The sequence below is a fragment of the Anabrus simplex genome, chromosome 12, assembly GCF_040414725.1.
Source record: "Anabrus simplex isolate iqAnaSimp1 chromosome 12, ASM4041472v1, whole genome shotgun sequence".
NCBI lineage: Eukaryota > Metazoa > Arthropoda > Insecta > Orthoptera > Tettigoniidae > Anabrus > Anabrus simplex.
Genome location: NC_090276.1, coordinates 76,504,937 through 76,523,067, shown reverse-complemented (window position 1 = coordinate 76,523,067; position 18,131 = coordinate 76,504,937). Strand labels below are relative to the sequence as shown.

The following is an 18,131-nucleotide window of genomic DNA, read 5'->3' as shown; positions in this document are numbered from 1 at the left end:
AATTCAGTACAGAGAAAACCTTGTACAACAAAATGGCACAAAGCTACTCAGGAAAAAACTAACGACTTATGGCTCAAAAATGAAATTAAATTTCTATACAGAAAAAAGTCTTTTTTAAACTCTAAGTTATATAACGCTCATCTAGAAGCTTCCTCCCTTATGGCCCCTATTGAATGGGATTCCTTTTTGAAATATGGTGATACAAAAATTCAAAATATCTTGGATAAGAAACAAGAAATCTTGAACAAAAAACTTCACGGTCTTACTCTAAATCAAAAAAACATAAATCAGTCAAAAGAATCCTCCACTAACATTGAACCCAATTCAACCTTTCACCCCCCGACTAAGAATCTAACTGACGTTGTTTTCGAGGACAAAGAATTGCAGATTATCAACAAAGGACCCAAACATAATTGGTCTAATCCATACAACCAAAAGCAATACATAACAACCATTGCTGAAGTAGAACAGGTCATAGCTCAACTTCCAGTAGATCAACAACTCGAAACTAAATTCGAAGTCAAAAAGAAACTTGTAGAATTATTTAAAGATCAGAAAGTTAACACACCCCATTTACCTTCTACAGATATAAAAGGCCTAAAACAAAAAATAAAAGATAATGACCTTATAATCACAAAGGCGGATAAAGGCAATGTGTCAGTTATTATGCATAAAAAAGAATATATAGAAAAAAACCGAAGCATTTTTTTCAGATAATACTTTCACAAAAATTAAAAAAGATCCGACTATCTCTGTCCAAAGAAAATTAAAACAAATACTTAAAAACATTAATTTCATCCTTAATGAGAACGAAATATCAAACCTAATTAATATGAATCCAAGACTACCAACAGCAAGGGCTTTGCCTAAGATACATAAACCTGACACACCCATTAGACCAATTATTAACTTTAGAAATAGCCCCACCTACAAAACCTCTAAATTTATCAATAGCTTCCTAAAGAAGTACTATACATTCCAAAGCAGAACCACAATCAATAACTCAATAGAATTTTGTAAAATTATCAAGAACACAAAATTAAAATCATCTTTCACCTTGAACTCTTTCGACGTCACTAATATGTATTCTACGATCCCCACGAAAGAAACTTTAAATATAATTAAGAACAACTTAAAGACACACAGAAAACTTAGTAACCATGAAATAGAAGAATTTATGTTACTCCTAGAATTCACACTTAACAATAATTATTTTTCCTTCAATAACACAGTATACCAACAAAGTGGTCTTCCTATGGGATCTCCAGCGTCAGGTATCCTTGCTGAAATATACATGGATCACTTAGAAAAACATAAAATTTTAAATGATGAAAAAGGCATCATTATCTGGCTAAGGTTTGTCGACGACATCTTCGCAATTATAGATGAACAAATTAATAGTAGCACTAATTTATTAGACCAAATCAACAGTTTGGACCCTTTCATAAAATTTACATTAGAAACTGAGAACAATAAAAAACTAAATTTCCTTGATTTAACAATCGAAAGGAAAGAAGAAAAGTTGGCCTTTACAATCTTTAGAAAACCGACTCAAACTATAAATACCATACGAAAAGATTCATACCATCCTGAGGCACATAAAAAGAGTTCCTTTTTAAGCATGTTAAACAGAGCCTTCAACATTCCCTTATCTAAAAACGACCTCCAAAAAGAAATTAATCTCATTTATAAAATAGCGATAAGCAACGGATACACAAAACACTACATAGATAGATTAGTGAATAAAATGAAGAATAAACCTCAAACGCAGCTAGTAAAAGAACATAAAAAGAAGAACTTCGCCACCTTTACTTATAATAACGGGAATATTTACCAGATTACTAACATTTTTAAGAAATTTAATTTCAATATTGCTTTCCGCACCAATAACAACAATCAACGGTTAATTTTCAATCACCAAAGCATTGCAAGTAATAACAAATATTTAAATTCCGGGATATATAGGCTTAAATGCTCAAATTGTGCCACTTCTTATATCGGACAAACAGGCCGCAATTTCTCAGTAAGATACCAAGAACATATTAATGCCGAAAAACACAGGAAGTACTCGGCCATGAGTCTTCACATGACCGAATATAAACACAATTTTACATCGATAGAAAGGGACTTAACCATTCTACAAACGCTAAACAAAGGTAAATTAATGAATATCCTTGAAAATATCTACATTGAAATTGATCAGAAGCGAAATCCCAACCAGAATGTTAACGAAATTACGGAAAACATAAATATATTATTAGAAGAGGCTACTAATTTAGACTCATCCAGAAAAACCATCAAAAAGAATCCCAATAAACAACCAACACACCTCCTTCCGAACAGCTCCACCTTACATAATTGTCCCCCTACCTTTCCGTCCGTTTCCCCTAGCCTATCACAACACCACTCCTCAGTAAGCTCCACCCTACACAACACTTCACCCGCTCTCCTCACGTCACTTACCTCTCCCTCCAATACTCCCCGCCCACCACAAGCACCTCACACACGTACACAGGACTCAGTCAGTTAACAACACGGCGTAAGGGAGGACGTTAAATACGACAAGATTGTCTTTAAGGTAATCAACTCTATTATCCTTCTTTCTCGCGAACATACATTTTTAACAAGGTTTTCTCCTCAAAATATTTTCTATTTCACTTCTCCTTTTCTCGTTTCAGACACATTTTAATAATCCTACCAAACTCAACTTCAACTACGGTTATTTTATCAAGATTTCCCCGATAAATCACATATAAGAAAATCCTGTATTCTTCAATTTATCTTCAAGATCGACAAAATGTACACGCCTCCAACATGAAGAACCTTATCGCTGTTTTTAATTCGCCACTTGAAAACTGACTTGTTGTGTTTTTAACCAACATGAATGAACTTTATCTCATCATCTTTATCATATGTTTTAATTTTCGAGCCATTTTATCATATCTTTTAGCTTATGTATCATCTTAACATCAATGTATTTTAATTGTCTTGCCATTTTACCAATTTTAGCTGAAGATGTTCCATATCGGAACGAAACATGTACTAGAGGTTATATGGATTATATTATGTAATTAATAAGTCCATTATATAGAAATTGATAAGTATTGGAAGGTGGGAACTTACTCTTAACTTAACCTTAGTTGTGTTGAGCCAATACGGAATAAACATGAGATTTATAAGCTGCATTAGGGTATTTTACTTTGTGTACCCGCGGGTACAGTGAAAATTATATCTGCCATTTCTCAAGATGAGAGGAAAGTATTAAAAGGTGTGAAAAACACAAGAGCAAATATGAAAACCTTTTCCGCTGGGAAAACAAGTGCATCGAAAGGTGTGAAAAACAACAGACAACAAACATGAAAAAAAGACCACAGGAGCCAGTAAATATATCAGAGTATTATTACAGATCACTCAACCGCACCATACCACTTTATGGTACGTATACTTTTTCTGATGTCTTCACGTTCCTAGCGAACTCTTGTATCCTATCTATGAACTATTACTCTTTCCCATCATGTGTAGTTACAATGTAATCTTTCCCTATTCCGGCAGATGGCATCTCATACGATAGGATAGGTCAAAGCATTTCTTTTCTGCCCCGTCTTGTTGGGTTATCTTTCTGGTTGGTTGTGTGGGGAGTTTTTTGACTTGAGAAGATGGAAGGATTGGATTTCCAAGTCCCCTTCGTGGCATATAAAAGATATTTTAATAGATTCAAGATGTCTGTACACATCTCGGCCTTTCGAGAATGTGAATTGCTTATATAATTGAGGTATTTATTTTTCTTTAATCTTTTTTATTTGGGTTAGAAAGGCTTCCCTCATTACGTGTTTTTTCTAATTCATTCATGTGTTAACCTTGATTTTCTTTTACTGATCCAATATGTTTATTTTGTGAATTGAAGGTAACACGAATTCATGTGTGTGTATGTGATTGTTTGCTGTGTGCCGGCAGAGACATTTTTCTCAGGTCGCTTCATTAACATTCCGCTTGAGCTCATGTTGTATTATTTTATCGCGTGTTCTGTATAATTCATGTCCATTTCATAGACCTGGTATGAATTCAAGCTAACTACGCGATTTGCCTGCTTCTGTGTGTTTCGGTTTTGGAGACACTTCGTCTCTTTGATGGACCACTTTCTGGTTCATATTGTCTGAGCTTGAGAGCGGTTGTTTATTTTATTATGTGCTGTGCGTTGATGCTCTTATAGATCTCTTTTTTGCGACGACCTGACCCCTTGGTCTCTGTGTGAGCGTGGGTGGTTCTGACACTTTATTCGTGATACCTTTTGTGCCTAATTTACTTATTTATTGCTCATTTCACATTGCCGTCATTGGATTTCCTTACCTATTTTCTAGTTTAATATGTTTTATTCCTCGAGGGTTGCCTTTCCATATTTTTGTTGTTCTGCGTGAAACTATGGTAACCGCCCCTTTTCCCTTTTTTTCTCTGTGGTTGAATTTTAAGAGCTCGGTGCATCCTTCCCTCTTCTCCCATTTTATGCTCCTTTTACTTTATGTGATTGTATTCTCTGGGGACGTGATTTTATTGTTGGGAGTCTTTGTGTCTTAACTGAGGAATTGAATGAGAGTATGTTATGATGAGATGCTATTACTCTCTAAACTTATGACGTGCTACGAAGAAATGTTTTGTACCCACCTAAATTCATGTTCTTCAACCAATTAATATAATGCCAAATCCTTATACCAAACTTTTCGTCACGTCCTTTACAAAGGTAAGCGTGTGAAGATACTGTTACCATTGAGTCTGGTTTTTTTTTTCACGGGCCACATATTATTGATATTACCTATTTGATTTTTGGCCCCCTTGTTTTACTTATAGTATTTTCTTTTGATTTTTACTCCATAATAAATTTATGTTCTCACTCTTATTACTGCTATGTTTTTGTTTCCTTGCGTCTCTTATATGTTTTTTATCTGTAAGAGGCCCGAGTCCAGTTCCTGGCAGTTTTCTTTTCGCTAGTTTTGACCGAATCCACTGCACTGGGTCTTCGTCGTGCTCTTAGTGTCAGTTCATCACTCTCTTTCTAAAACAAATGTTAGTAGAAGCCCTTTATTTTGGAGCAATGGGTTATTATCAGGTCACACTCTTAGACAGTGAATTGGAGATTACACTCGACCATGTGCGAGGAGGAATGACTCTTTGGCTGCCATTTTGTATAAACTTTGACCAACTGGAGTGATCAAGTCGAAACTCAAAGGTGCGAGTTCAACACTCGCGACACGTGCGCACTTTAACATGCAGACGCCAGTCCACTTTTTTTTTTTTTTTTTTTTTTTTTTTTTGCTACTTGTTTTACGTCGCAGTGGCTAGGAGTGGGAAGGAAGCGGCCGTGGCCTTAATTAAGGTACAGCCCCAGCATTTGCATGGTGTGTAAATGGGAAACCACGGAAAACCATTTTCAGGGCTGCCGACAGTGGGGTTCGAACCTACTATCTCCCGAATACTGGATACTGGCCGCACTTAAGCGACTGGAGTTATCGAGCTAGGTAGTCCACTTTCTGACAGATTTTAATTTTATGTTCATTACTAAGGAATTACATGACATTTTCCATATCCATAACTATGTATCACAAGACAAATACAGTAGAAGTCCGCTATAGCGAGTACAGCATATAACGAGAACTTTTATAGCGACGACTTTTTCTGTCCCTTCAAAATTCCTATATTTAACTGTATCGTCCTTCCGTTACAGGGAGAACCCTATCACTGGCGCAACCGTTATTACGAACGATTAAGCGCACACGATTTATTCCGTTACCGATATTTATTCACCCCAGCGATGATATTGCATGCGATCGATTACCTTCGGCATCGTTTCCTCGCTATGTGCACTAGCGATTTCTCTCGTCGACGTACGAAGGCGATGTCGGAGTCGATTAGTAATATCCGTCGACAGCTGTTCCGTAAAGAAAATTCGAAATGAAAGAGAACATATTTTCGTAATAAATGCGTAAATAACGTGTCCGATAACGGTTGTTAACTCGTTAAAAATGAAGGCTGACTAAACGACCGTTTGCAATTAAGGATACACCTCGAGATATGGCAGAGTACTTAATTGATTTCGTAGGTTAGTTTGTATTTTGTCGCCTCTGGTTAAATTACGGAAAGGCTATTATGAAAATGTATAACGAGAAAGGTATAATTTCTCTACCGACGCTTGAAGTGTGTTTTCATCATACGTATAGTACGGTAAAGTGAGGATACGTGACGCTGCTTGAATAAGAAAACGTTTGCAACAAAATGCGATCGATCATCTTCGGTACAGTATAGTTTTCTCACTTTGTGCATTTGCGAGCTCTCTCGTTGACATTCAAAGGCGATGGAGTTGATTAGTAATACCCATCGACTGCTGTTCTCTAAAGAAAATACGAAATGAAAGAGTATAACACGTTTTCGTAATAAATGCGTGAATAACGTGGCCGATAGCAGTTCTTAACTCGTAAAAATAAAGACTGAATAAACGATATATTAATATTAGTGTTATATACGGAAATTACGTGAGAATGTCATACACCTCAAGATATGGCAGAGTACATCACTGATTTCAGAGGATATTTCATATCTTCTCGCGTCTAGTTACGGCTATTTACATGTAAATTTTTCACGAGGAGGTTATTTCTCTACATGCGTTTCAAATATGTTTTCATGACAGGCTACATATACGGTTAGGTTAGGTGACGCTGTTTGAAGAAGAAAGCTGAGGTGTTTGCCATAGAAATCTCTGGAGTGATACCGTATTTCTCCGAATTCAAGACTTTTTTCGCTCAGAATCTCATGCGAAAACTCGAGGGTTGTTGCATTCGCGGCCTAACAGTAAGTTAATGGATACCACTGGCAACTACCACGCTAACCACGCTGCTTCTTTTTACACGCACACAGAACTCATTGACAATAAACGACCGCCTCTTTACTACACATCGCTACCGGTTGTACAGTGTACAGTGCCTGTGTGTTTCTCAAATCTGCAGAATGGCATCAAAACATGCGACCCTTCGAATTCTTAGAAAAACCATGTCTACTCAGTGGCAGAGTCATAACGTGTCTATTGTACTTGACGCTTAGTGAAATTAAGGTTTATAGAGAGAAGGAATATTTTCGTGATGGATAGTCGTATTGTAAAGATACGTGGAAAAGGTATTGCCGGCAAATTTTCGGTGGGTTCTAGTCGATATTATGATGCCAATTTTAAGTTAATGTTTATTAAACACTCGAAAATGTAGAAAAATTGTGCAGCCACAAGAAAATACGGCATAGGGCTAACTAAAGCCAATATTTGGAGTTAGCGTGAAGATAAAGAGCTAAAAAATGTGTACTGTACAAAAATGCATTCAGTGGTCTGCAACAAGGACGCCTTAAACAAGTCAAAAATGAAATGTGCACGAAAAACGCAAGGGCGGTTGGCCATACCGTGGCGCAATAAACTCGTTCGTTGACTTTCAACGTTCGCGATTAGGCCTATACATCGCTAGCCGTTGAATGTGGCCGCACCTGACAAGCGAAACGTGCGTGTAGCGTTAGCCGGTTATATCTGACGCTGCGTAAAAGTAACAGTTTTATAGACAGCAAGAATAATTTCCCGATGGATCGTTGTATTGTAGAGACGCATGGAATAGGTATTGCCGGAAAATTTTCAACAAGTTCTCTTCGATACTATGATGCCAATGTTAAGTTAATGGTTCTTTAACTCGCGGAAATAAAGAATAATTGTGCAGCCGCAAAAAAAAAAAAAAAAAAAAAAAAATACGGCGTGACGCCAGTCAATGTTTGGCGTCTAAAAATAGTCTAAATATGCGTAGGCCTGTATGATTTTACAAACTTCTTTTTGAGCTTGATTTACATTTTTTGAAGGAAAAAGTGGGGTTCATCTTGGATTCGGAGAAATACGGAACTATATTTTTTTCAGAATGAAATTAAACATACACTTTCACGTAGTATCGGATTACGAAAAATAACAAACAAGTTAGCCGTAGTGTGGATACCATCTGCGGAAACGCAAGTTTTGAACAAACGGATTGCCGTTTCATACCAATTTTAAAGTGCATGAAGGGTTTTCTGACTTTTATACAAAAATCAGATATAACGACAATCCGTTATAGCAAGTAAATTTTTCGCTGTTGTGAATTCTCGCTATAACAGACTTCTACTGTATGTATCATGCTAGTCAATTTCACACGATTATGTTACTAATCCAGATATAGGCTACCATATCATGCGACAAATATTCGCTACACTTCACTGTACCACTCAACACAAAAAAATACAAACACTAACAGGGTCAATCTGTTATTCAGCAACTTCGCTGCTAACCGGCAAGCAAAACTGAACATTCCTGAGGGTAACGGCTTGCTCCTCTAAGGTGCAACTTATCCTGTGAAGTTGAGGAATTCAAGACCTTTTCCTGTATTCATGCAACTGTGGTGACTGTTTTTACCAGTACCCAAGATGGAAATAACGTTTCTATCACAAGGATGACAACATTTTCAGGGTAGAAAAAATTACTAAGCGGTAATAGCAAAAATCTTTGACACAATAAGTGAGGTATTCTTATATAGATTCAATACGAAGAAAATTGGGACTTCAAATTTACAACGTGCTAAGCGAGAAAGCGTGTTAATGAGGAATGCACTAACAAGGTTTCACTATATATTGGAATTAGGAATTTACTCAATCAGAACAAATATTTTTAAGTTCCCTATGGGAATCTTATGATGTCGACATGTAGTTGTCTCTGGAGACTATACTGCCAAGCAGGTGAAACCGTCGATACTCTAATGGCCATCACCACTGACTGAGTTTCGCTCGTCTTCAGGTTGAACTCCTATTCCTTGTCTTCTATTTATTCCCAAATCACATCATCACTGGCAAATGCAACTGTCTTGAGTTTAACCGACGTTTCGTTAATAGTCTTCATTGCGCTGCCCTGCTGGACAAAACTCTTGCTCATAAACTATGATGAATACCCCTCTCCAGTACAGTTCTTGTATAACGAGTCCTTCACAAACACTTGCCTTTCTCCCAATACCTTACTATCAGCATTCTGGCACAGAATATAAGGTCTACAGTTGACATGCTCCTACTCCAACTCTGGTTCTTTGATGGTTTCCAGCCTCTGCTCTAGAGAAATCATGTTTAAAAATATAAAGGGAAACAAGACGCTAATGGTTCCAGCATAAATGCCTCCGTACCTCCTCAAGAGAATGTAGCAGTTATGAAAATGAATACCACAAAGCATCAATCTTCAATTCTGAACTTATGAAACCTCCATGTCAACGAGACCAGGAGAATAAATACTGCCATGCCCCAAGCTGATCGCTTCAACTGGGCGCTGACTGTCTGCTAGAGAATAGTGTTCATGTTAACTGTGTAGAGGGCAGAGCAAAGAGAGTGAGAAATAACTGATACATATATAACTAGATATTTTCTTAGTATTTAAAGAATTTCTGTCAAACTTGTGACACATTTTTTGATTACTGAACAAGACTACAATAAATCTGAACTATCAAGAAGTAAGTAAAAACCCTCATGACAGAACCACAGCAGGACAGAAGGCATGATGGTTTCAAATAGATTCTTGTGAATTTTCTATTAACTTTCCCATATTGATAACTTGCCTGCAAAAATTATAAAAATAAACATCAAAACAAAAATTCTGTTTTTTCTCTTTCTTTTTACCCATCAGTTACATACCTTCTTGAACCTTCCCTCCGTTATTATGGGCGGCATCCTTCAAGATGGGGCTCTCAGAATCCTTAATAAACTCGAAGGGGTATTCACTTGCCAGACAAAGAGCTTGACAACCTGGTTCCATAGCGATGTAGTTCACACCACCCGGGCCGGACAAGCACCTGAAGCACCGCAATGACCAACTGCCCATTTCACCTGTAGAGAGAACCAGCACATGTATAAATTCACTAATAATTTAAAAAACCATGTGTGGCTATTGCCAGTCTGGTGGAGCCCTCTGCTCTGTACAAGGCCTGTTCAACAAGAGCTGCACTTTAAAGATACTCTTTATGCAACGTCTGTTGGGGCTATGTCAGGCGACTAGGGTGGATGTGTTGCCATGGCAGAGGCTCTACAAGTCTGGTTCTCTTCTCTCACACTTCTCAAGATTTCCAGATAATACCAGCTGACAATTGGGTAGTAATCCAAGGTGCACAACACCGCTGATGACAAAAAAGACTGCTCTTTCTTCGGTCTTAACGACTTCTTCTGTCATCTTAATAAATGCTCTCCCCAGAATGAAGCAGGAGCGAGTGTCGATACGCTGCCGAATGATAACTGGTTATTTAAGAAGGATACCAACATGCAGAGCCACAAAGACATCACATTGGTGCAGTAATTTCAAACTTAACAGGTCTCGTACAGCATTTCAGACAATTGTAATTACCTTAAGTAACAGAGAATGCATGTAACTTACCTGTAACAAATGTTTCATTTCATACACATGATAAAGAAAGTTCATAGAAAATAATATCCATAAAAGCAACCACAAAACTTTCACTAAACTGTCTCCGTACTTCTAAAATTCCAATTCACAAGGAAGTTCCTAACCTTCAGCAAATGTTATCCATTCCAATGTCGTATCAAACGATCCAGCCGATCTTCGTTCCACATCATCTCTCTTAGCTTCTTCCACACGCAGCAGTACGCAGTGGACCTCCTTACGACATTCCAGAAGTGAGCAACGGCTGTCTGCAACGATGAAGGGAGTCTCCTTCTCACAAACCTTATCGCTGAACAGCACCTAGGACACAGATCCTTCCAAATGAAAACAGTATCTAATACACGCCTTTGGTTCCAAACACAGAAATGAAGAGTAAGTCAATTGCTGGGTAACACATTGAAATTACCATTAGTAAGGGTGGTCTTGGATATTTCACTAAAAATGTCTTTCTGGATTTTATAGGCCTATTTGAGACAGGGACAGGTAGAATGGTCTCTTGCAATGATATTCAGGATTATTTGTAAAGTGATAAGTGTCAATACAGAATGAGATTTATAACATGCAGAGGTTTTTCTTTCTATAATTTTTCCTGATGGTTGTGCTACACATTACTTTTGTTCATTGGTTGAATACCAATTGTTCTGTGTGAAATTTGTTTAATAATAATAATAATAATAATAATAATAATAATAATAATAATAATAATATGAACCATCCTAAATCTGCAACCGAACGTCTTGCACTCCCGAGATCAGAAGGTGGTAGGGGCTTCTTATCCATTGTCAATTTACATAGCAATCTGATATCAAGTCTAAGAGAATATTTCCACTCGAGATCTGATACATCGTGTCTTCATCATGCTGTTTGCAGAGCCGATATAAACTATACACCTCTCAATCTGTCGTCGCCAGAAATGCCTGTTTCTACCCCACCTACAAAAGAGATGAATATGGCCATGTGGAAGCAAAAACCTCTTCACGGAAAATACCCCCATGAACTGGATCAACCTCATATCGACAAATCTGCGTCGCACACTTGGTTGACCTACTCCGGTCTTTTCCCAGAAACAGAAGGATTTGTTCTGGCCATCCAAGATCAAGTAATTGCTACATGGAACTACCGTAGATTTATCATGAAGGATCCAACAGTTGTCTCAGACCACTGCCGCCGCTGTTCCAGAACTACAGAGAGCATACAGCACGTCATCTCTGGTTGCCCACACTTGGCCAACACCGATTATAAACACCGACATGATCAGGTAGCAAAAATCATTCACCTGAAACTTTCTGTAAAATGTGGATTTCTTCAGTCATCAACTGCATATTGGAAATATACACCTCCACCCATTCTCGAAAACTCTTCATATAAACTACTATGGGACCGAGAAGTCATAACCGATGTCACGCTCAGCAACAATAGGCCAGATATTATTCTAATCGATAAATCAAAAAGATCCACATCCCTTATAGAAATTGCTTGTCCAAATACCTCCAATCTGCAAACAACAATAGCCACAAAGATATCAAAATACACAGAACTGGCAATAGAAATACAACGCCTGTGGAAACTAGAATCAGTCACCACAGTTCCAATAGTAATATCATGTACCGGTGTTATTCCAAAATGCTTGCACAGCTCTCTGGCCGCATTAAACCTGCATCATCACACATACGTAGAACTACAGAAAGCCACCCTCCTGAGCACCTGCCACATTGTGAGAAAGTTCCTAGGAACGACTTTTCCTCTGACTCACGCCAAACAACATGAAGTTCCAGGTCGCAGTTCCAGTAATACTGAAGAACAGATTCCCAAAACGGGGACATAAGAAGTCTGAAGTTGTTTGTATTTATTGTATAAATGTATATGTTGTAATTATTTCTGTTGTAAATATTTGTACATATATGTACCTGTAGTTTCATAATCAAGAGGGTGACTCCTTGCTTAGGCCGAGTCAGCCCATTATGTTACCGGCACAAGCCGAGCCTTCCTAAATTGATACAAATAATAATAATAATAATGTTGTTTTCTTTACGTCCCACTAACTACTTCTATGGTTTTTGGAGACACCAAGGTGCCGCAGGAGTTTCTACTGACACAAGGCCTTGCAGACTGAATGAGGGCCGAACCTGCCAAGTTGGGGTCAGAAGACCAGCGCCTCAACCGTCTTAGACACTCAGCCAGGCTGAAGTCCGCTTCCGCGGAGTTTTGGTTAGCACTATTAGCTGCCATCCTCACAGGCCCGGTACTGCCAGAGATTTAAGAATGACAGGAGGGCTGGTATGCGGTTAAAATGGTACATACAGCTCACCTTCATTGGAGGTGTGCATGAAAAAAGCTGCACCAACTCCGGATGAGGACACGAGTTTGCTTTACTTTAGACTGGCTGTTTTAGGTTACTAGAGCATTTATTTGTTTGTGTTGTACTTCTGAAATAATAATAATAATAATAATAATAATAATAATAATAATAATAATAATAATAATAATAATAACTGTATGGCCTCAGCTACCGTGTGCAGACATTTCAATTTGACGCCATCTGGCTGTCTGCTCGTCAATTTCAACATTCTGTTTTACTCTAGGCCCAAATGATGGGAGACAGAGTAAACCGAAACACCAAATGTGTCACCAGAGATCTTTTACATGCCGACATCGTACGACATGGAGTGTCGAATCAACTTTTATCCGCCCTTCAAAAGTCTGACTACCTCTGCCAGGTTTGAACCTGCTATCTTGGAATCCAGAGGCCGACACTCCACCAATGATCCACACAGGCATCAACTTGAGAGATTCATACTATCTACACTTGTAAGTGTAATGTAAATGCAGTAATTGACAACACAGAAAAGAAATAGCTATTAAATCCATGTTACTGTAGGTACTGTAATGGCACAAATTGACTGGCTCAAATTGAACCAAGAAAAATAGAAGTTACGACAAAAAAAAAAAAAAAAAAAAAAAAAGTTAATGGCCGCTTTATCCTCAGAAGAGGCAAATTAAACCCTGAGTTCACCGCCATGGTTTAGGGCCATAGGGACGTAACTAATATTAATCAAAAGTTTCCTAGTAGGTGAAAGGAAAGCCCACAAAAATCCAAAGAAACTCCTTCCTACAGAACAAATGTACCTTTCAGGAAAGTAGTCTACAGGACTGAACGACATATCGCTGGAAGAAAGTTTTTTTCTTAAAGTCACTTTGAAGTATGCATGACAGAGTCTCATGATGATGTGCTCAAATACATGCCAAACTGTGTGATGCAACTAATAAAACAAAAATAATGACACAGTACCTATTACGGAAGCTTAAATGAAAGTAACAGATGAATAAGAGCAAAATAAAAATTATATGTATGTTATTGACATGTTCCAATTCATTCACATGGGGCAGTAAGTTACAACTTTTTTTTTTTTTTCAATTATTGTCTCGCTTAATGTCAGTCAAGTTGACAAGCGATATTACATACCTTCCACTGGGACTGTGTTGATGTTGATCTGGCTCCAGTCTGGACTATGTACAAAATTCCTGCTCCATCAGAGAGTACAGCAAGCTCTTCTGAGGGAAAACACAGGGAGGTGTTGTAGTGCCCACTGCGGCGGGACTGATGGTTTGGCATCTGCCACATTTCTTTTGTGCTCTCAAGTCGTCCAGTCTGAAATGATTATAAAGAACTAAAAGAAAATTTTAAGAGATTCATTCATTACAGAACAACAGACACACAAATATTCTGAAAACTATGATACTTTCTTAGCCAGATTGCAAAAACTAGGTTAGAGAACCAAGCATGTGGCTGAGCACAAGGAGTACCAGGACTCAGAATATGTCAGAGTTGCCCTCCAAATCAACTGGTATCCCGACTCTCAGGACCACTTACTACACCACTCAGCCACTGCCCGTTGTTCACGAACTAGGACGAAAGTACAGTAATCCACACACAAACCACTTAACAAAATATTCCTGCATGAAAAACAGAGTCAAACCAACAATCTAATTATAGCTAGATGTCATCGCTTCAACTGTAAAAACCCATTGATATTAGCCATTATAGGCAATGGATTCATGAAATATAACATGGGAATATCCAGGCGAGAGTTTGCTCTGCAGGGATAAGACAGAACTTGAAAAGGCAAGAAATAATATTCTTCAACTTACATTTGTATCGGATATAATCTTTTGTACCCTCCACATTTTATCAATGAAATAAATGCCATCATCTGTCCATGGATCTTTATACAGATGATTGTGAAGGCTAAAAATCTTCAGATGCAGGAATGAGTATTGATCATCACTTGGCAAAATATGGTCTGCACCTATACAAAGAAAGGAAAAAAAAAAAAAAAAAAAAATTTCAAAAAATATATAGCAATTAGAATAACTGAATGGGAATTTATTATCAATCACGAAAACTTTTAATGGCAAGCATACTTCACTTGTGTCGAAATATGAGTCAGGTGCAAAACAAGAGAATCGGCAGATATAAAGGTAAACAATACTGTTTTATAATATCAGTTAACTGAACTTACCACATTCCAAAGTCAAACGGTAAACAGGTACCGGCTCCAGAGACAATTTGTATCCATCGAAGTTAGGGTCTAACAGTTCCTTGCGCGGTCTTAACTCGATCATCTTTAATTAACAAGCACCATCGAACTATAGAATTAATTATATTTGTGGTGCCAATATAGATTAAACCTCACGGATTACAATATTTGCACCTACACTGCACCTAACAACAGAATCAAAATGTTATGAAATAAGTTTTATTTTTATTAAAAGATAAACAAAACGCAGATCAATATTCACATGTTTTGAACCAATGAAGCCAATACAAAAATCGTCATACCAACAGTTTAAAACAGAGCCATCTATTGTCCAGTAACAAAGCCATCTGTAGTCGGCTATGACTGTAACCAGTCGGCTATGAATGGTCAAATACAGTAGAGACAATACGCGACACTGAGCGAGATATCGAGGGACAGCTATAGGAGCTCATTCTAGCAGATAGACCTGAACAGTACTGATTCTCTCATAAGAGCACGTGTATTTTTGTGTGAAGTTTTTGGTGTTATTTATGCGTTTTCAGTGAGTTGACATAATTAAATAGTAGCGTGTGTCATTCCTTGATATCTCCTCTCAACATGAGGGGAAAGGTATGTGCTGTGTTTGGCTGCAGTAATTATGAAGTAGAGAAAAATGCGCGGTCGTTCTTCAGGTTCCCTCGTGACAAGAACATGTAATATTATGTTTGCATATATATTCTTCCAGTGACAGAGATTTTTATAGTACTTCATAATCTTCTGACCTGCTCGACCCATATTTTAACTGGCATAAAATGTAATACGCATATTTTATTGTATAGTGCAGCAGTTAACCTTCAATACCGATGTGTTGTAGGTGTGATCTGTGGGTTTTGAAATGTCACAGAATTGATTTGGGTAAGGTGTACAAGAATTAAGGGACGTTACGCTTATATAAGAATTATAAGATCTGTTCAGATCATTTCCAGGCCAGCGACATGAAAAATCCTCGACTATACAGCCAAGGGTATGTTACATTTTTACTCTAATTGTACGTAAATATTCCTCAAAGCATCACTATCGACAACATTTTCATACTTTTCTTTCTTTAATCCCTCTGCTCAGATTAAAGCCGGAATTTTATAGATTTTCTTTCTGTTAGTAGGCTTCATGTTAAGAGGAAAATTGTCCAGCTTTTAAAAGTTAATTCATTGCATCACGTGCAATGCGCCGATGTTTTTATTGACAAGTGTCTTAATGTGATCATACAATGTTTTTTAAATGAGAAAAAAGACAAATCCAACCGTAAAAGTTCAGGCAGGAATGCTAAAGCTAAAAAAGTAATGCATAAGTGAAAGAACAAGCCATTTCACAGCAGCCAATTTCATATCTTGTTTATGTGTCTAATTTCAGTCTTTGAATAATAACCTTTTAAATAATTCTTCATTCATTTATCCAGAATTGCTTTAGCAACTTCGAAGTTAATATCTCAATACCACTTTCTTTCTAGACGTAATTGATTTATCCATTTCCGTATATACATTTCCATTGATATTTGAATTTAGCGCGATTTGTTTAGGTCAAGTCACTAGGAGCGCCACCGTCGAATTGTCTCCCATTTTAGCAAGGCGAAATCCGTAAGTGTCGCGTATTGTCTCTACTGTATTTGGAATGGTTTAAAACAAATAATTATAATCACATCTAATTTGGACCAGTCTTAAAGCAAAATGTGTGAATTAGGTTAAAGTATTCTCTCGTTTGCCTCCACATATCATTGTGTGGTTCCAAGAAAATAAGTGTTGTTTCAGCGACACGTTCGATGATTTCGAAACGACCGCACAGATTCTTTGAGGGTTTCAAAGCGCTGTTCAACGCACCAAATTCTTATAGAGGTATCGCCATAGTGAATAATGGCCTTAAAGTGTCCGCTAAAATCCTTTGTAACAGACTGACCAATCTGGTTGACAATTCTATCCCGAACTCTCAATTTGGCTTTGGAAAGGGTAGAACAACAAAATCTGTTGAATGACGCCGATGACGACTTCTTCTTCTTCCCCTTCTTCTTCTTTTCTAGCCTATTTCAATCCACTGCTGGATACAGGCCTATTACATATGCTTCCAACGTCTTCGGTCTTGAGCCACATGGAACCAGCGTGTTCCAGCCAACAGTTTTATGTCATCGAGCCATCTCTTCTGGGGTCTTCCACTGCCTTAAGGATGGAAAAAGGAATAAAGCTTTCGATTGCTGGACTACCTGGCCATAATAATCGGAAACATTCTGACAAAAGAGTGACCATAGACGATGGCATCACTACTTCCAGTGACATAACCCAAATAAAAGGAATACTACAGAGGGACCCCATGATTCCTATATTATTCAATGTCGCAACTTCCGATGTGACAAGAATCATCCATGAGAAGGATAAGAAAGTCGTTATGTACATGTATGCTGATGACATTGTGATAGGAGAACCAACCTGCAAGATACACTCAATGGACTCTCGGAGTGGGCTAAAGAAAATAAATTCACAATTAACACTAAGAAGACAGTTAAAATGACATTCCGGAAAAGAGTAAAGATTGCATTAAAACAAAAGACCAGTTATACTTATAGGGGGGAAAATCAGCAATTCTAAATTATTTCAAATATCTGGCCATTACCCCCCAAACGACCCAGACCACCTTCTCTACACATTTTAAAGAAAAAGCAACAGCAGCGATTAAAGCTATGAAAAGTATCCAAAATTCAGAAAAAATATCCTTGAAAGCCGCAATGAAACTATTTCAAGTGAAAATAATAGCAGTTCTAACATACGGAATAAAAATAATATGATTTCTGTTAATACAGAACTACGATACAGCAAAGATATTCACACCCATAACATAAGATCAGCAAAGCAGTTTTACAAAGGTTCCACAAACACTACCAAATATGGTGTTAAAAGCATTTCTTATTCAGCAAGCACAGCCTTTAACAATCTACCTCCAAAATTGAAACAAATCAATAAGTTGTACAAATTTTAAAAAGAAGCACGCAGGTACTTCCTTGAACAATAAGTTGGAGAATAAATCGATAACCACTGCGTACCTATTTTCCACTTATGTTTAGTTTATTTTGAATATCTTCTTTTTTTTCATGTACAGTA

At 37.5% G+C, this 18,131-nt stretch overlaps 1 protein-coding gene across 4 annotated transcripts in view; it reads right to left on the bottom strand.

The window, feature by feature from the left end:
- Positions 1-15,397, bottom strand: part of LOC136884447 (nudC domain-containing protein 1) — a 76,406-nt gene extending 61,009 nt beyond the window's left edge. For 2 of the 4 annotated variants that reach the window (XM_067156621.2, XM_068229855.1), the window contains exons 1-5: positions 14,992-15,263; positions 14,621-14,778; positions 13,935-14,120; positions 10,579-10,771; positions 9,712-9,903 (exon numbers count right to left, since the gene is read on the bottom strand). In XM_067156621.2, coding sequence (XP_067012722.2) covers positions 9,712-9,903; positions 10,579-10,771; positions 13,935-14,120; positions 14,621-14,778; positions 14,992-15,094 — 832 coding nt within the window. In that variant the 5' untranslated portion in view covers positions 15,095-15,263. Of the gene's footprint in view, positions 1-9,711; positions 9,904-10,578; positions 10,772-13,934; positions 14,121-14,620; positions 14,779-14,991; positions 15,266-15,311 lie in introns of those variants that run through there. The other 2 variants (XM_067156622.2, XM_067156623.2) reach the window with 2 other exon arrangements.
- Positions 15,398-18,131: the final 2,734 nt, after the last annotated feature.